Below are 20,637 nucleotides of genomic sequence, written 5' to 3'. Positions count from 1 at the left end.
GCCTTTTCCTTCATTTTCTTTTTTTTTCTTTTAAGATTGGTACCTGAGCTAACATCTGTTGCCAATCTTCTTTTTTCTTTCTTCTTCTTCTCCCCAAAGCCCCCCAGTACATAGTTGTATATTCTAGTTGTAGGTCCTTTTGGTTGTGCCATGTGGGACGCTGCCTCAGCATGGCCTGACGAGCGGTGTCATGTCCACGCCCAGGATCCAAACCAGTGAAACCCTGGGCCACAGAAGTGGAGCACGTGAATTTAACCACTCGCCCATGGGGCCGGCCCCTCCTTCATTTTCAATGGAGAAAATCCTGACTTCCTGCTTTAGAAAGTGAATAGTGTCACATGTCATTTTATAGAGGTCTTCTCATAGAATTACATCCTTTTCATGTGGTTTTTTTAGACTAGTATTGCTAAAAATTTTTAACATGATGCATTTTTGCAACTATAGGCATAACTTATATCATCTCTTGGCCCTGGCAGAAGGCCATATCTACATATAGGGTAGAGTTTCTCCATCCATGCTATAAAATGCTTATCCAATACCAATGGAATAAAATGAGAACCAAGGGACATCACTAAAGGACATTTAAATGAAATGTTTTCTTTCACTATTGACTTTTAATGTTAATATTTAGAGAAGAGATGTTTTAATGATGATAGGTTTTTCTTTCATTATAACATAAGTCATCCAGAATATATCTTCCACTTGGGACTCCAGATTCCTTATCCAATTTTAGAAGCAAGTAGATAGATCCTCAGTGAAAGAGGATGCAACAATGATAGCTTACTCCTTTGGGTTTGGTGATGTGGCAAAAGCAACACATAAACATATATCACACATAAATATGTTAAACAATACAAATTTTTTAACTTCTCTTTCATTTGATGAGAAGGGAAGAACTCTAGAAATTTACTCCTGAGAACAAATAATTATCTAGCCTTACTTCCATCTTCATCCCCATTTTCATCACAATCTGAGAGCTGGTGAAAATTCTTTACAAAATTATTCTGCCTCTCTTCTGTTGGGTCACAGCAGCACCACCTTCGTCATCACTAGCTCACTTTGCGCCCAGTGATAAAGGTAATGGGAGCTGCTAAATCATTTTATAAGCCTTGCATTTTGAACTCAGCCCTCTGTAAGTAAGATATTTGTATTAAATGCTTTTGTGCTATTTGATAAACTTCTATCCTGCCTCTACGTGGTATGGCAGATGTAAAATTGCCTACTGTTTCTGGAAAATGGATGACTCAGACACTGATTAAATTCACGCTTAATGTTAGCCACAGGTGGAAATGAAGCCAAAGTGGGCTGTTCATTTATTCTTCCTAGTTTGATGTGTCTTTTAAATTATTAAATTCAAAAGACAGTAAGTGCCTAAGATTATAGGATAATTTGGAGGGGGGATACTGTGCTAATGATCTGAGTTGCCCTGAGCCCTCTCTCAGTGAGCTCACCCTGCCTGTCCCCAGTACTTGGTTAGGGTTGCAGTGGAAAGCTGGTTTTTTCCCTCACCTGATCTTTTGGACTTTGAATCCAGGTGGTTAGAGGGACAGTTCTTATGTTCCTTCTCCATCCCCTCTCAGCCAATGTCTCTTATGACCATTTCCTAAACTCCAGCACCAAGTAGCCCTGACAGCATGAAAGGTCCCTGCCCACAGCAAACAGTCTGCATAGGTGATATTTTTTCATTTAAGTCAAGGAGGACTATCTCCTGGCATTCCAGCACTCTGATGTGCGCCTTCTCCACTTCTTAGTGCTAAATGACCCCTGACCCTTGGAGAAAGCCACCTGATTCTTCCATAGCAGCTTACAACCTGAGGCTAGAACATGCTCTGAAACTACCCAGAGACAGGCAGACCTTGCTCATAAGTGGAAATCTTGAGAATTCCACCCTTTAACATAGGGCTACTCTGAAAACAATCCTAAACTTGACTACATCTGTGCTTGATAGAACATTCTAACATCGAAATTCAAACTACTCCTCTCAGCTGCTTCCCACCACGTAACACCCCCCACCACCACCCTAATTCTGCCCCCTCCCATGTTCTTTCACCACTGCTCTGTCCCTTTGGTCCAGCCTAGAAGACCTACCCTTTAAGCTCTGCTCTCACGTGTTACAGCTTTGAATGACTGTGCCTGACGCTGCCATTCGCCCGGCAGCTGCCAGCACTGATGAGCTGCCTCGTTGTGTTCTGTTGACATGGACTGTATGGAGATTAAGTTAAATCCAGGATCCCCCACCTGAGGAGAAGGCCTGATGCTAAGTTTGGCTGGGCTCTGCTCTCTGTGCGCTGTTACCCACTGCGCTATCAGGAGAGAGCCGCATCCACTGGTACTTAAAGGAAAACCAAAGGAAAGACTCCCCAAAAGGAGCCATATCAAATAACCAGCTAACAAGTTAACAAGTGAAAGGGTATGTATGTATGCCAGGCACTGAAGGCAGTGCCTTTGCCTAGAGACCATGCAAGTGCGGCGGAGGAGCAAGCTGGACGTGAAGGGGTTTGTGTGTGCCCCCTCCAGGGGAGAGAATCCTGAAGAGGAAGGTGAGGGCTGGTGGGAGGGGGTGGGCAGGATGGAAACAGAAAAGTATCTATCCTATTTAAATATAGGCAAGCCTCACCAACCCAGCCTGATTAGAGGAAAGCCAGACGGAATCATGGAATATTTCTAAATGCATTTTTATTACTTTCAAGCACTGGACAAGCTCGTAATTCAAACTAGACTAACAGCATCATACAACACCTCAGGGATGGAGCTTTAAGAATCATTTGTAATTAGCATATCAATTATTTGTATGTAAGTGGATTGTACAAAGTGCATAAAAAGTTTATTCTCTTAAGTAGGACAAACGTTCCCCAGTGCAATCCTGTTTACACTATTAATTTGCTTAGCCAGCCCTTTTTGTGCCAAGATAGATGTATGTAAGAAATGCTTATTTCCTCAGGGAAGAATGAATCGCTTCCCTGTGTTTAGTCCAGTAACTAAGAAGCGGAGCGCCACTTGATTGGATTGGGATTTCCAGGATATGGAGTTTGGAATTTGCATACAGACTAGAGAGATTTCATATGGAGAAGATCTGGCAGCCGTTACCAGAGACCCAGTTTCCCCATCTGGATTTCATTGAAGTGATCTGGATTTCATCAAGCAACAGGACACTGATCCTAAATGATCCACCAGACACTCTAACATAGGCATGTTTAAAACACATCCTGCCCCAGAAAAAGAACTGTTAAAATATGATGAGTTGGAGTTACTCTATGTGCAGTACTTAAAAGTAATAAAAATGCATTTCTTTTTAAGTCGCACAAAAACCATGCAATATCAAGTTAATGATGAAAATCAATCCCCAAACTCTTTTTTGCGCACCTCATTGGGTGACGGCATTGCCGAGACTTCCAATCATCTGGGAAAGGAGATTATATTTTGATGAGCTGCCCCAGGTGCTAACTATATGGTAGAATTCCGGCTTTGAATCTTAGGGAGGCCCTCCTGGGTAAAGGAGGGGGAGGGAAGGGCCGGGGGCATGTTGATTGTTAACAAATCATTATTGTCTACCTCTGTTCCAAAATAAGAGCGATTGAATTGAAAAAGAAGAGGTATCAGGTATATGGGGAGTGTAGAAAATATGATTAGGAAATGAGAAACAGAGATAGAGGCCTGTGTTTCTACCCGTCTGTATTAAACTGTGCTCTAGGTAAACAGTGAATTCTTCAAGGCTTAGAGAGTAAAACTTCAGCGCAGAGAGCGTAAGCACAAGCAGTCAATATACACACAAATGTTGTAACTACAGTCTGGAATGGCTCCAGCTCTCCCCTTTCCCCCAAGGGCATCGCTATCCAAGGTCTGCAAAGGCCAAATAGCTGTTTGGCTTCCAATCTGATTTTTTGCCTAAGAAATCAGAGAAGTCGGTTTCAATTTTAATAATATATTCTCCCAGCCTCTATCTAACAGAAAGGCACTTGTGTTTCTGCCCCTTCTTAAAGTGAATTTTGTGTTTGGTGAAAGGTAATAGATTGGCAGCGCTGGAAAAGGAATTACTGTATTCCCAGAACAGGTATAACAGGCAGTGACACTATGAAATTTCTCTCTGCCTTTAGGGAGCATTTGAGTACTATTCAGGAAGTCACTGCTCTGGTGTGCTGTGCTGAACTCAACCGTATCCTAGTGGGCTAGAAGAATTAACATCGCACTCGGAGGGCCTGACTTAAGGCCATTCATTTATTCATTCAACATTAGGGAATGCTTACTATGTGCCTGGTGCTGGGAGAAGACTTTTGCAAATGTTGTATCATTTAATCCTCACAATAACCCTGTCAGGGAGAGAATATTCATCTTGTTTTACAGAGAAAGATATCGAGGTTCAGAGAAGTGAAGTGATTTATCCTATCTGCTGTCCAAACTTTGTCTAACTCCCAGTACAGTGTTCCCGCTGAAGTCCGTGTTGTTGAGGCTGCAAAGTGAATGGATGAGACGTATGCCCAAATAATGTGACACAGAGCAGAATGCAGTTTGTGCTATGTGAGTGGCCCTGGTGGTTACCAAGCAGTGAAATGACCTACCCCAGATCAAATAAAGTCATTAATACGGCTAGCCTTAGGATTCCTATTCTTTAAGTCTTGCTTTTTTTTTTCTTTTCCTCGGCTTAGCTCTCCAGACCAGCCTGCCTCTCCGCCCACCCCACCTCCTGCCCAGATAATATATACTCTGCTTGCTGGGGCCTCTGGCCTTTCAGAAAGAGGAGGGGCAAAGACCCCTGGGGTTTGGTGAAAAGAGCACTGGATTCAAATTAGAATTAGAATTGGTGTTCTAATTCTAGCTCTGAGGATTCACTCTAGGCCACTGGTAAGGCCCTTTAATTCTGGATGACTCACTTTCCCCTGTGTGAATGAGAATGGTTTACTTCAAAGAGGTAAAGAGATAAGTAATAATAAACTAAAAATAGAGCACGGTCCTTTTTGTTGCCAGGGTGACATATAATTGATGAGTAGAATTACTTACTACACGGCATGTTTAGAAAGAGATGCCAATTAGAATCTATGTTTCCATATAATGGACTCAGCAATGAGAGAAAAGATGCACCTGTAAAAGTTTAAGGAACTATCTCCTGAAAATTCAAACAGCAAAAGTGATGTGAGGATTGTTTGTTGGGCGGGGGGGGGGGGGGGGGGGGGGGGGGGGGGGGGCGGGGGGGGCGGTGGTTAGGGTTTAGGGGTTTGAGGTTTTTTTTTTTAATTTTGTGGCTTTGGGTGTTTTGTACTAAAGATGTTAATGGAAACAGTACAGCTTGTCTGATGCTAAAAGCAGAAAAGAGAAACTTTTAGGAAATTAAATGTCTTCTGGATATGTCCAAGAGGCGCCCATGGCCCCAAACGAAATGACACATCATCCTTGCCGAGGGAGGCTCCCCTCCCCAATTCCCCGTCCCTGAACCGTTTGTAACAGATATTCAGGGATCACTGAGGTATTTACCATATGCTGCAGCCCCTGGCAGGTTGAGTCTTTGCAGAATGAGTCAGCAGTACCTGAGTTGAGATAGGATTGAGGGAATTTAGAAAAAACGTACCTGTGAAAAGTTTAAGAGCTTCCATTTGGGACTGGTTAGTGATACTTTGGGTCCTTAACACAATCCCCCTCTGAATCCCTCCAATGCAATAGGTTTCAAATTTATATCGTAGAAAGGGCTTTGCTGCTGCCAGTAACCTTTCTCAGGCTGACTTCGGGAGCTCATAGCATCAGTAACAAGTATTTCTCTCTCCTCTCCCTCTGCGTCCTACTCTCCTTGGTTTTTCAACTTTGAATTCCTCGTTTCTTTAATCTCCGTTGAGGAAGTCTCTAGAGGGGATTGAGAGTGCTTGTTGGAAAACATAAAGATGATAAGGCTGGTCTAGGCTGGTCTGCAAGCTGGAAAGTCAGGAGACTGAACCTGCTGGGAGCGGGTGCCTATCAGAGGTCTGACTAGAGGGACAAGTTTGGGTTACCACATCCTACCACCAGCATTGATTAAAGGTAACTGTAACACCATCTCTCTGGCATCCCATTGCCCTGAGATGAATCTTTTAGGATTTTAAGTATTTAAAAACAAACAAAAGAAAACCAGGTTCTACCCCTGGTATTAGAGGTAAGGTGGTACCAGTCAGTGATCTGAAGGGCACACTGGAGAAGAGAAGCTGTCGTCTACCTTGATGGAGTTAAAGAAAAAAGGGTAACCATACAATTTGGTTCTTGGGCTTTTCTTTTTTATCTAAAAGCATCATTAATGTCATCACCCCTGGCTTTTGTCCTCCTCAGGCACCAACCGCCTTCCCCAAATCCATGCCTATAGAAACAGCTGCCACAGCCTCTCTTCCTCATTTGCATAGTCTTGTCTGAGAACCAGACTGCTGGATACTGAGGGGTCAAGTTTCTCATCAAGAAAACTGCATTTCAAGTGACTGTCTTGTTTGTTTATAGGGAAGTTACTAATGTAGTGTAATGAGATGCCTGTCCTCCCCCTCCTTTCTGGGTAAGAGATTTTATATTTTTCCAAAACCTAAAATTAATGATTTGCAGTGTAGCACACAGTACTGTTACAGTGGTTAGGGAAACTTTCCCAAAAGCAATCTGGAGTGATATTTCATTCATTTATTCATTTAATGACTATTTATTTAATGCCTACTATGTATAAAGTATTGATTCTACCCTCAAGAAGTTAGTGGAAATTTAAAAATAATAGATGCATAAAGAGATATACATATATATTCATATTCACACACATTTGAATAAAATAAAATGTGGAAAGTTATAAGAACCGTAAAAGAGAAAATGCTGTGGGCACTCAGAGAACACACTTCAGAAAAAGGCTTAATTGAGGAGGTAACATTTGCTGTGGGTTCTAAAGGGTAGCTAATTACTATATCTTTACAGAGTGTGTGAATGTGTTTTTATGAAATCTAGGTCAAGTTTAAATACACAGAGATTGTAGGGAAGGATGTTCTACGCAGAGGGTATAGCAAGATCAAAGTCAGAAGAAGCTGAGCTGTGTACAAAGAACAGCAATGGTTTAATTTGGCTAGACTGTAAAGTACATAAGAGGGACAAGTTGCGAAGAAGATTGGAAAAGTGGGTGGGAATCACATCATGCAGGAGCTGGAATTCTTAGCTATGAAAATGTGTACCATATTCTGTAGGCATTTGGGGAGCTGCTGAAGGTTTTAGAATGAGGGAATAATATGATCAGAGCTTGCTGAGAAGATTAACACTCAAAAAAATAATAATGTTGTGGCTGCTACTGCTCTTATACAAAATAACGTGTGCAGAGTGGCTGGCACAAGCACCTGATGCATAGTAGCTCAGTAAGTCATGGACGCAGGTATAATCATTTTTTATGAAGGAGATGGAACTTGAGCTAGCCTTTAAAGAATAGATAGGATGTAGACATGCAGAAAGGTGACTTTCAGGCACAAGGAAGCGCATGACAAAAAGCATACTTGTAATAAAGTGCAACGTGAATGAGGTGAACCATGGACAGTTCAGTTTGCCTACAGAATAATATGCGTTAAGGAGTTATTGGAAAATAAGATAAAAAGGTGGGCTAGAGTCAGATCTTGAAGGACTTTGAATCATAGGCTAAGAGTTTTAAGCATTATGTAGAGATAATGGAAGGATGTTGAAAGGTTTTGAGTAAGGAAGTGACTTAATCAAAACCATCCCTAAGGAAAAGTAATCTGATGGTAGTGTGTGTGTGATGGATTGGAGAGGTAAGAGACTTGAGGCAGGGAAATTAATTAGGAAGTTATTTGTATAATCCACGAAGAAGGTTATAAGGGCCAGATTAGACTACTGCATAAGGGCTAGATTCGACTACTAGATTAGAGTGGGAGTTGAGAGGAGGGAATGGCAAAGGGATTGGTGCAAGACTGGTAACTGAAGAGGAGCAAGGAAAGGGAAGGATCACGAAGAACCTCAGTTTTGAACACGGGTGACTGAAAGGATGGGGTATCATCAGCAGAGACAGGGAATAGAGGAGGAGGTAGGATGACAGATTCGGCATAGTCAAAATGGAGCTGTAAATTACAGCTAACTTTGTAGAAATTGACAAGCCGACCCTAAAATTTATATGGAAATTCAACCCAGAATAGCCAAAACAATATTGAAAAGGAAGAACAAGTTTGGAAGACTCACACTTCCCAACTTCAAAACTTACTACAAAGCTGCTGTAATCAAGACAGTGTGGTGCTGGCATGAGGATAGACATATAGAGCAATGGAATAGAGTTCAGAGTCCAGAAATATGTATAGTCAATTGATTTTACACAAAGGGTGCCAAGACAAACGGAGAAAGAATAGTCTCTTCAGCAAATAGCATGGGTACGACTGGATATCAACATGCAAAAGAATGAACTTGGACCCTTACCTCACACCATATGCAAAGATTAAGTCTAAGTAGCCTAAATGTAAGAGCTAAAACTATAAAACTCTTAGAAGAAAATATAGATATAAATGTTCATGGCCTTGAATTAGGTAATGCTCTGTTAGGTATGACACCAAAAGCACAAGCAACAAAAGAAAAAAATAGATACATTGTATTTCATCAAAATTAAAAACTTTTGTGCTTGAAAGAACACTTTCAAGAAAGTGAAAGACAATCCATAGAATGGGAGAAGAATTTTGTAAATCATGTATCTGATAAGGAACTTATATCTAGAATATATAAACACTTACAACTCAGTATTAAACAGACAAATGACCTAATTTAAAAATGGGCAAAGGACTTGCACAGACATTGCTCTAAAGAAAATATACAAATGGCCTAAAAGATACTTGATATCATTAGTCATCAGTGAAATGCAAACCAAAACCACAATGAGATGCCACTTTACACCCACTAGGATGGCTGTAATTAAAGAAAAACAACAGAAAATAACAAGTGTTGGTGAAGATGTGGAAGAATTAGAACCCTCATACGTTATACATTGCTGGTGGGAATGTAAAATGGTACAACCAACTGTGGAAAACGATCTGGCAGTTCCTCAAAAGGTTAAACATAGAGTTACCATACGGCCCAACAATTCTTTTTTTTTTTTTTAAGATTTTATTTTTCCTTTTTCTCCCCAAAGCCCCCCGGTACATAGTTGTGCATTTTTAGTTGTGGCATGTGGGACACCACCTCAGCATGGCCTGGTGAGCAGTGCCATGTCCTCGTCCAGGACTCAAACTGGCGAAACCCTGGGCCACCAAAGGGGAGTAGGCAAACAACCACTCGGCCATGGGCCGGCCTCTGACCCAACAATTCTCCTTGTGGGTATATACCCAAGAGAAATTAAAACATGTCCACATAAAAACTTGTATGTAAATGTTCATAGCAGCATTTTTCATATTAGCCAAAAAGTAGAAATAACCCAACTGTCCATCAACTGATGAATGGATAAAGAAAATGTGGTATATACAAGCAAAGGGATATTATTTCGCCATGGAAAGGAAGTATGATACATGCTACAACATGGATGAATTTTGAAAATACTATGTTAAATGAAAGAAGCCAGTCACAAAAGACCACATATTATATAGTTCCATTTATAAGAAAGGTCAAATTAAACAAATCCATAGAGATGGAAAGTAAATTAGTGATTGCCAGGGGCTGCGGATTGAAGACTGTTGGGAATGGCTAGTAACTGCTAATGGGTACAGGGTTTCTTTTTGGTATGATGAAAATATTCTAAAATTCATTGTCATGATGGTTGCACAACTCTGTGAATACACTAAAAGCCATTGAGTTAGACACTTTAAATGGCGGAACTGTATGGTATGTGAATATCAATAAAGTTATTTTTTAAAAAGATTTAAAAATATTTTTTAATGGAGCTGTAGCCATTAATGGCCAGCTGCAGATTTTTGAGCAGTATCAACTGTCAGTTGCTTCTGAGAAGCTGAAAAAGCTAACAGAGAAAAGGCTTTTGGATATCATGACCCAGAGGTCTCTCTCCTTTCAAGAGCACGGTTTCAGGAGAGTAGTAAGATCAGAAACTGGATTGCAGAAAGTAAGTATAGGTGGCCAGTAAATGAATAAATCTGGCAGTGCCGAGAAGGGGAGGAGGAGATGGTCAACTTGTAATCTAAAGGCATGAAATCAGTAGGAAAGCAGAGATTAAAGATGTAAGACAGAGCTCATTGGTAATACAAGGCCCTTAGAGCAACAGGAAAGAGGATCTAGTGCCTGGGTGACGAAATTAGCCTCAAGGAAGAGGAGGAATATGAGGGAAGACATTTTCAGGTAAAGAAAAGAGGTAGAGGAAGGCATTTATTACACACAGCTTCAACCAGCTCAGTCAAGTATGAGGCGGAAAAAGTTTGATCTAGAAAGAGACACATCCAACCTTTTCTTCCTCGTACTTGACTGAGCTGGTTGAAGCCATGTATAAGGAATCAGCAGTTACCTCTGGAGAGGGAGCAGAGATGGAGAGAGAGGGATTTTTCACTTTTGTTTTATAGACTTTTATATTTAACTTTTTTAGCATCAAGAATATACTTTCATTATATTTGTATTTTTTAAAAAATTGGACTAGATGCTTCAAGAAATGTAATTACCAATTGGAGGTGAAGCGAAGGATTGCCAAGCTTCACAGAGGGAATGGCACATGCTCATCACTCAATAAATGTTTATGGAGTTGTTGAATTGGAGTTGTAAGGATAAACTGTAGAGGAAGCAATTGGTTCCATTTCTCAGCTTTCTCCAGCAGAATACAACGGAAAGTTCTGACAGTGTGGTTTATCCAAGGGCCTTAATGATTAACAAGGCAAAAATGACAAAGGTGTGAGGGAATTAAGTATACTAGTAAGAGTTTTTTTTTTTCAAGATTTTATTTTTTTCCTCTTTCTCCCCTAAGCCCCGGTACATAGTTGTATATTCTTCGTTGTGGGTCCTTCTAGTTGTGGCATGTGGGACGCTGCCTCAGCGTGGTTTGATGAGCAGTGCCATGTCCGCGCCCAGGACTCGAACCAACGAAACACTGGGCCGCCTGTAGCAGAGCGCGCGAACTTAACCACTCGGCCACGGGGCCAGCCCCAAGAGTTTTTGAAGTGACTAACCATATTCTCCAAAACGAGTAGTGAAGCAAATGAGGTCAAAAGATAAGCTGATGGACTTTGAAAATAGGAGAAAGACTAGGAAACAGGAATTATAATGCGAATAAAGAGAAAGTTCAATGGAGGAAACATGGAAGGACAGAAAATTATACACAGAAAAAGTAGTTCAGATTTCAGGGTCTTAGAAGTGGAGCGATTCCGAGCGCTTCCTTATCACACCCCGGAGCACAGCTGTGCCTAAGGATGACTAAAGTGTAGTGCAGGTGGACATCACTATGGTTCAAAAGGGGAAGAAACTGTGATGTCGGAGAATTAGAAAGGTCACAGGGAAGGGGCAGGTCTCTTGTTCAGTCGAGCCCATTGCCCGACCTAGTGCCTGGTATGTAGCAGGCATTCAGCTAATGTTTGCTGGATGAACAAATGAATAATATAGCACATCATATTTATTTGTTTCCATCTTCTTCCCCTACTGGATTATAAGCTCTTGAGGCTTAACTCATTTCTGTATTTCCGGTGCGTGGCACAGGGAAGAGTGGGTGCTTGAATCAAGACTTGAGTGAGTGAATGAATATTGAACTGCAGGGAATGATGACAAGGAAAGGGAGAGACAGAAAAATTGTGAATCAGGTGTGAAAATCCTCAAGGGAGGTGAAAGAGTACATTGTGGCTCTATAGGTAAGAACTTTGACAGTATTTGAATACTATGAGCAAATTACATTGACCTCAAAAGAGGAGAGATTGATGAGAGGGAAGAATACTGGATTTGGAAGTAGTAACAGGAAAAGGAATATTCCAATTTCTCTTTCCCTTTCCCCTGAATTCTGGAGGAATGGAGCACAGTGTTTTCTCCCTTGACCGCCCCCCCCAACCCAATCTGTCACCTAGCCCTCTCAATTTTTCCAAATTTAGCTTATCTTGCTTCCTGTTGCTCTTATGCCTAGAGTACTTAAATACCCTTTTTGCCGACTGCTCTGCCTTCAGGCTTTCTTTCTTTGGCCTCATATGCCACAGCAAAAATCAAAGTTCCTAAGCATTATTTTTCAACAACATCAGTACTTATTTCATACTTCTCCAGTGGCTCCCATTTGACCATCAAGCCAAACAAAAACTTCCAGTCTTGAATTTGAGTGTCCACAGTGTAGCCCTCTGCAAGCTGTCCTCACTTCCAGTTGCTTTAATGTTTTCACTGGGTACAAAATACCCTACCTGTATAACGTTAATTAAAAAAAAAAATACCCTACCTGTCACAAAGCTTCCAATTACCCCTCCAGAGCCCTCTTCATCAGAACTCCCTGAGGATGTCTTCCCTTCCTGACTATCCTTCAAACAACTATTCCAGAAATACCTACCTTCCTTTATGCTTTCCGCTCTCTTAGTACCAAACACTCATGAATGTTATATGTATATGCTTTCCTTGCGTGTCAGTACGTGTCGCCCTATCAATTCTACCGCAGAAATAGCTCCCAAATCCATCTCTTCCTCGGTAACCTTGCTGACACTGGCCTGGACAATTGCAAAAGCCTCCTGATAACCTTCAGTGTATCCTATGCTATAGTCAGATCTTTTCGAAATGTAAATCTAAGCGTGCTCCCGACACACACACACACATAGATGCCCACAATGTTTGAGACATTTCATACCCTCTCAGTCAAAGTCCAAGCTCACTAGCCTGCCTGGCATTTCTGGCCGTTAGTGCCCTAACCCCTGTTTACTGCACTAGCCTCACTCCCACCACTCCGTTTCAAGCCTTCACGCTCTTGTGTGTGCAGTTCCTTCTCTGAACCTAGTCCCCTACCAATAACCCCCACAACCATCCCTGCTCCCAGCTCTCCTACCTTCACCCCACATGTTTGTAAACTTTTCCTAATCTTTTTTTTCACTTTTTATTTCAAGATAATCATAGATTCACAGGAGGTTGCAAACAAATGTACAGAGAAGTCCTGGGCACCCTTCATCCAGCCCCCGCCAACGTTGAGATCTTACACAATTATAGTCCATCAAAATCAAGCTGACTGGTACAATCCGCAGAGCTGCTTCAGTTTTCACCAGTTCTACATGCGCTCATGTGTGTGTAGCTCTATGGGATTTTATCACATGTGTAGCTTTACATAACCACAACCACCGCCACAATCAACATACAGAACTGTACCATCACCACAGGGCTCTCTCATGCTGCCCTTTTATGGCCACCCCCTTCCCTAACCCTTGACAACCACTAATCTGTTCCTCAGCCCTCTAATTGTTATTTCACAAAAGGTGTATAAGTGGAATCATGTAGTAGAGATTTGGGGATTGGCCTTATTCACCCAGCATGATTCCCTTGAGATCCATGCAAGTTTTTTGCGTGTATCAATAGTTTGTTTATTTTTATTGATGAGCAATATTCCAGTGGTATGGAGGTACCACAGTTCGTTTACCCATTCACTTGTTGAAGTACATCTGAGTTCCAATTTGGGTTGTTAGAAATAAAGCTGCTATGAACATTCATGTACAAGTTTCTATATGAAAATAAGTCTTAATTTCGCCGGAATAAATGCCCAAGAATGCAATTGCTAGATCGCATGGTAAGTCTATTTTTAGTTTTGACAGGAACTGCCAAACTGTTTTCCAGAGTGACTATACCATTTTACATTCCCACCCACAAGGTATGTATGATCTAGTTTTTCCACATCCTTACCGGCAATTAATATTATCATTATTTTTCATTTTAGCCATTTTGATAGGTAGCTCATGGTAGTTCTCATCTTTTAAGACCTAAGTCAAGAGTTACCTCTTGGAGCCTTTTCTAACACCCTCTGGAAAAGTTGACTACTCCTTCCTCTATGCCATCCCTGATGCTTCATTTATCATTGTATTTTGATTATTTATTGACGTAGTCTGAGTCTTCCCCTCTGTTCTGAGCTGCATGAAGATAAGAGCGGTGCCATATTCATCTTTGTTCCTGCAGCATCTGTACAGTTACATGCTGGACACACAGAGGGCACTCAGTAAGTGTGTGCAAAGTGAGGGAAAGAATGAATGGAAAAACATTAGTCTTGCTTGCCTCCTCCTCCTCCCCATTGAGCTTTTTAGAACAGAAATCATGCCTTTCTCTGTGTCTCCTGGCAGCAGTTAATATGGAGCTCTGTACGTGTAGATGCTCAATAAATGTTGGCTAACTATTCAGGTGGCTTATCTTCCTTCTGCACCCAGGAGATAAGCACATGAAAGAGAGAATAGGCCCGAGTATTCCTGTATTGAGGATCATATGTCATAAGTTTTATAATAGTCTCATAATCTCCACAATCACTCAATATTTGTCTGTGTAGATGAGAAATCAAAACAAAACCATCTTTTGAGTCAAAGAATGCCTCTGCAGCTGAGCACTTTGCCATAGTTTCAATACCCTGGTTACATATGAACTTGGGAGGACAGCATTTTATATCCCTGAATTCTTTCTGCAGTTTCAGAAGGATCTGGAATTTTTCTGTTTTTGCTGCACTGGTATAATTTGACATGTTGATTGTGAAGGAGTCATTAACCCTAACATTTTTGATCACTTTTTGACTCTGCATTTTCTCAACTCTGAAGTATGTTAATTTGCACTTGTTTATATGTCTCTGTAAGAGTCACTGAGGCCCCTGAGGACTGGTGTATGTTTTGTCTGGGAAGTAGATTGTAAGCCCCTTGAGAGCAAGGATCTTATAACTCCTAGGAATGCATTCTGGACATTGTCAGCGTTCAATTAATGATAATACTGGAAGCCTGACTGAGGTCATCTGTCACATTGACTACTTCCTTTTCATCTATAAGGCTTCTAACTGTCAAAAATGCTGTTAGATTGATTTGATAGCATTGAATGATTCTACCCAAAATCATGCTCATTATTACCCAGTACAATTTGGTTTTTAGGGTGCTTTCAGATTTATAACTTTGGATCGGTTGTTACGGTTCCCTGCCCAATAACACTCTGGTTACATACAAATTGCAGAGGGCTGCATTTCATAACCCAAAAGTCCTTTAGTGTAATAAAAAGTAAGCTGATAACATCTATGCTTTCAAAGCATATAATTCTCTTCACCAGCCCCCATCAATAACTAGGTGATAAACTCCAAGTATGCTGATAGTCTTAAATTACCACAAATAATCCTTAATAACGATTCGATGCATATGTCTTATTTTCCCAGATTGTAAAATGGAGTAAAAGTGTACACTCTGTCCTATGGCTGTTGAAGTTAAATTAATATGAATTTAAAGGAAGTCTGAGTTCTAAAACAGAAGGGCAAATTCAGTCCTTGGGGAGGGTAGAAGTAGGGGGCAGTTGTTTTTGTAAGTCAGGTTTATTGAGGTATAATTTACATGCAATCTGACTCAGCCTTTTTAGATGGAAAGTTTGATGAGTTTGACAAGTTGGGGTTTTTTCCTGCACTATTTGCTGATTCATCTATACCTCCAACTGGCCCCATCACCACCACTCCTAGACCAAACTGACCTATCTTTTTCTGACATTTTGTATCCTTTCTCTTTTCTACAGTGTACTAAAGGAGGTATACATAGCCTTTAATCCCAAAGCAGTCGTCTTACAGCTGGGAGCTGATACAATAGCTGGGGATCCCATGTGCTCCTTTAACATGACTCCAGTGGGAATTGGCAAGTGTCTTAAGTACATCCTTCAGTGGCAATTGGCAACGCTCATCTTGGGAGGAGGTGAGTACACAGGAAGGTCACCAGGAGAATTTGTTGACCTTCCTCCACGTTTTGTCCATGGACACTGAGGAAAACTTGGCTTTCTTAGGCTACCTGCCTGTGGTCAATGAACTCTGCCACCTTCAGAGTTCAGCATAATAAGGAAGTGCTCTGACACACTTCTCCTCAGCTTGGCATGTGCGGTGACTCCTTGGCACTCTGAAGTCTGAGTTTTAATTCCTGAAGCAAAGGTCCTTAGGTTAAAGGTGACATCAGATCTTATTAAGAATAGAAGATGTTAAGCTCAGTGGACTTTGATCCATCTTCTCTCAGTATAGTCTTTGATGCTCAGTTCTAAGAATCATCTTTTGGAAACATACCACTAAAATTCTAACATATGAATTAATTAAATATCTAAGCTGAATTCAGAAATGACTTCTCCTCCCCTTAAAAAGCATGGATTTGTTACAATAAAGCAAAAATGAGAGATCTAAGGAGTCTCTTGGGCATTCTTGCCTTCGGCGTATAGTGATGTTTTATATTATTTAACCAACAGAAAGCTGGGTCTGTTTAATAGAAGCATTTACACATTTGTGAAAGGGACCTTTCACAATCTCAGCTACCTTGAAGATGCCTTGCTTAGAATCCTCTGTCTATCTGGCACAATCTTTATTTCATGGGATGAATGAATTGGTGTGTTAAAACAACATGATCAAGCAGATTGAGCTTGAAATATGTGCATTATGAAACAGCTAATAGTTTGTTGCTTTTGTCAACCTGTTGTAAACACCAAATTAGAGGAGATCATGGGAAATCCTTATAAAACTGAGTGAGCATTCAACACAAATCCACAAGCCTGGTCCTTTGGCAGCCTCCAACCCTAGAGGGATCAAAATTAAAAGTGCTTACAAGAGACAAGCTCTTATGAAAAGCTGGCAAGAAATGTATTAACTTCAACTCAGGGAAAAGGCAAAATTGATAGGTACTGCATGACATATTGCTTTCCTTGATGGCACTAAAGATGGTGATGGCTATCCAGGTACAGGTAGGGAGAAGGAACGAACGCCCTTTCCACAACGTACGTCTGTGCTCATTCAACTTTTGTTTGAGGCTACAGCCTTTACTTAGCATTTTCAAAGCCTCTTTGCTTTCTCAGCCCAAAGTTTTGGCTTTTGAATATATAACTCTTCTTATGCAATACGTGTACTCCTGGAAAGGCCTGTGCATAAATGGAGTTTTTGCAAATCAAATCGTATTGTATTTGCACCAGAGAGAGCTTACTATTTAAAACCTGTAGTGACTCTTTTTGGAATCAAATAATCATGCCCAATAAGTCCATCTTATAAATTCAGATTCTCCACCTCAGGAGTGTTTAAAGTAATACCTGTAATATTTCACTTAAATTCTCAACCGCCAATAACACATAGACAATTAGTGGGAATGGCCATGGCTCAAGCTTCAGTGGACCCCATTGAGGCCTAAAAGCCACATTCCAGAAGCCCCAGCATCCCTCATCTTTCAAGGAGTAGAAAGAAAAGGGTGGCCGTATGTCCAAATTTATATGTGTTATCCCAGTGTAATTATTAGTAGTGTCCCCTTTTACTCTCAAAAATGTACCATTTTGGATGATAAATTTTGTGATCACTCTACCTAAAATAGATCAGATTCTATTTCCCTCAGGCTGCACTGAGGTTAGGAAATCATTCCATTTTATCCTTACACTCTTGGAATTTAGCTAAAGGCCAATGTTCTAATGCTTGCATGGCAGAACACATCTATTCAGCACAAAAATATGCTGATTATTAGCCAGTGTAGTATGGCTGCTGGGTGACTGTGACAGGACCTGACGAGATAGGTCAGAGCGTCAATCAGCAGTCCCTTCCTCATCTCATTCTCTTTGATCTCTGCCACTAGGCCTGTGTTTTGTGAAGAAAAGGAATGCTGATATTAAAAGAAGGAAGTAGGTTCCTGTCAGCATTTTCCTTTTCTCTTTCCTGGATTTTTCTAGGGCTGTATCTGCCAATAGTTTCAACATTCAAATCACATCCAGCAGTCATTTTATAGAATTGTTGCAAAATTCATCACAGAAACCCTCACGCTGGGTCAGTCACCTCAAGAGACCCAGGTTCCAGGGATCTCAGTCTTGCCGATGACTCTTAATGGGATTGAGGAGCTTGGAGTCATGGGGTGCATGTGCGTTCGGAGATAAGGGCCTCTTGAATCTCTGTGGGCCTTGGACTTCCCAGTTCCACACTGTTCATGGTCTGACTGGTCCATTAAAGTCTACCCGCTCGGTGGTTCACAAATATCATAAAGGGATGTTTAGGTGAAATTCTACGAGTTGCAGTTGTCTTTTTAGCCCTTTTATTAAAACATTTTTCTCTCCTTCCTTACCCCTCTTCCCTCTTCTGCTGTTTTGTGACTGTTCTTTCCTAACTTCACAATTCTTGATGGAGACAGGCGGCTATAACCTTGCCAACACAGCTCGATGCTGGACATACTTGACCGGGGTCATCCTAGGGAAAACACTATCCTCTGAGATCCCAGATCATGAGGTAAGTAAGGCTCTGACAAGTCCTCTCTTCTTTAAGGGGAAGAGCTGAGTCATTCCACCTAATCAAAATCACGTCCTCGCCACTCAATACCGTTTTGTTGAGAGACACTCCAATAACAATAACACACTGTCTTGGCAGAATAGTGGACTCTTGTTCCAAAATATTCAAGACCTTCTGCCTTTTTTTACAAGAGATCTCAAAGGCCAACCAACTTTAATTTCTCAATTAATTACAGAGACTGTGGGAAGGGGTCACCTGTTCACACAAAGAAGTCTTTGGAATATATACATATTTTCATCCCCTAGCCTCAAGAAAGGAAGGGCAATTTTTAAAATGTACAAGCTGCGTTCTCATCTATCTTTAAAAAGTCCCATAGGCAGTATGTCACACCTATGTCCTTTGGTGGTAGTCCTGGTCTCTCAGTTTTCTTCGACTAGTATAAAATTTAAGAAACATATAATCCCCACAAAGACAGGTCTGGTGTTTTTCCAGCGATTAGAGGCACACAGAGGCTGGGGCGGGACCATCCAAAGTGTGAAACATGTCGTTTGAACCCTTGCCATTGTCTTTAGTCACGTGAGATGGGCTTTACGTTTTCCAAGGCAAAGATGTCTGTTCTAGTTTTCCCAGAACAGGTTAATAGTAAGCTGTCTGGGACCTGTGAGTGTGTTGATAATCCCTTATCCGAAGGTGTACGCCTTCTCTTCCCCGCCCCCCCGACCCAGCAGGAAACATGTTATCACAGATCAGGATGTGTAGCTGCAGGTCTTAGACTGTATAACTTATAATAATGAAGCAGGACCTGCAGCCCCGCCTTCTCAAGCCATTTCCCGAGGAGTAGAAACGATACTTTGGTTATAACATTTTGATTCCTGCCAGATGCAGAAGCTGTACACTTGGGAGCTTTATGCTTTTTAAAGTTACTATTATTTTTTTAAAAAATTAGAAACAACTTAAACTAATTTCCTTCCAATTTTCTTCTAACCACAGATGAGATGTAATATGTATCTCAGAAAAACCACTCAATGCATCTAGAATACAAAAAGAAGGCATGCTATAATTTGAGACAATTTGCTGGTGTCAGGGTTAATAGAAGTCTCTTTTCTTGACTTGACTTACCTTTATTCAGTATTTGGAAGCTTTATGAAACATAAAGGTAAGCGAACAAATTACTTTTGTGAACAAATGTAATTGCTGTTATTGCTGTGGGAATATCTCAGATTGCATTGTAATTTAAAGCACTGAGACTTTAAAAACTGATCAAGTTATGTCAAAAAGTAGTTTCAAGCTGTAGAAGCCTGAATTGAGAATGAGTGTTCTGTTCCTATGAAACAAGGCAAATCCATAGATTCATCTGTCTTAAAAGGTTGATAGAATTTTAGTAAAGATGAATACCGCCTCTGGTACCTGGAGAAGCTATGTGCCTGAATGGATGTGGACTTGGCCTTATAGATAGACATGTCCTGTCTTTATACGGATATATTCTGTGAGATTAAATGAGATGTAATGTATGTCAAGTGCCTAACACACAGCTCTTGGCACATAATAGGAACTTTTGAAATGAAGTTTTCTCCTTCCCCTTTGCATGCTCCCAACAATTTCTTATACCCAGACATTTATGACTTTGTTGTTCATAAATTTGTCCAAACCCTTTTTGAATCCCTTCTGTCGTATCCTTCTGGTATAAGAGATGTGAGTCATCCAAGAAGGAACAAAGAGGAAAATTGAAATAACAGTCTTCCAGGTACAATAAGATAACATTTTTATGAAAATTGCCAAAAACAGACTACGCAGTGTGAAGGCATATAGAAGCTTTGTGCCACGGTACGTAGTTGCACACAAGTATCCTGTGGCCCTCTGTAATCAGATCAACAGATGGTAAATCAAGAAATATTTACTCAGCACCCATTGTGGCCCAGGCACTGTGCTAGGTGTCTGGGAAGATGCAAAGACACTAAGACCTCAGCCCCTGCCTCAAGCAACTTGGGAGAGAGGGTGGTATAAGTGCTGGGGAGATATGTAGATATATGAATAATTCTATTACGGAGCAGAATAAGAACCACAAGACTGTAGGAACAGTGGCTATGGGGATGTGCATCAAATATAAAGGGGATACAAAGGAGTAGACAAAATACTCTGCCTCCCAGAAGCTGAAAATATAATTGAGAAATCTAGTTGGTCAAAAGGTCAAGGCAGTGCATCAGTCAGCCGACGTCTGGCTGACCCCCTCACAGTCTTCACTCTCGGACTTGGGCTTTTGTTCCTCTGTCTCCTAGGATAATAGTCCTCCTCCTCCAAATGCCCTTTCCCCACCTCTCTACTGTCTTCCTAGGTCCAGCTTCAAGCCCTACGCCTTTACA

The 20,637-nt window shown here is 41.0% G+C and overlaps 1 protein-coding gene across 6 annotated transcripts in view; it reads left to right on the top strand.

Moving 5' to 3' along the window:
- HDAC8 (histone deacetylase 8) overlaps window positions 1–20,637 on the top strand; it is a 199,857-nt gene that overhangs the window by 68,314 nt on the left and 110,906 nt on the right. For 4 of the 6 annotated variants that reach the window (XR_011499883.1, XR_001399070.3, XM_014847580.3 and 1 more), the window contains 2 exons: window positions 15,571–15,743; window positions 18,183–18,277. Coding sequence is in view for 3 of the 6 variants with exons in the window: in XM_014847580.3 (XP_014703066.1) it covers window positions 15,571–15,743; window positions 18,183–18,277 (268 nt within the window). In the remaining 3 variants the exon portion in view is untranslated. Of the gene's footprint in view, window positions 1–13,646; window positions 13,703–15,570; window positions 15,744–18,182; window positions 18,278–19,267; window positions 19,929–20,637 lie in introns of those variants that run through there. The other 2 variants (XR_011499882.1, XM_070502936.1) reach the window with 2 other exon arrangements.

This window comes from Equus asinus, chromosome X (assembly GCF_041296235.1).
Source record: "Equus asinus isolate D_3611 breed Donkey chromosome X, EquAss-T2T_v2, whole genome shotgun sequence".
NCBI lineage: Eukaryota > Metazoa > Chordata > Mammalia > Perissodactyla > Equidae > Equus > Equus asinus.
The sequence above is the reverse complement of the archived record's forward strand: the minus strand, read 5'-3'. Positions and strand labels throughout refer to the sequence as shown.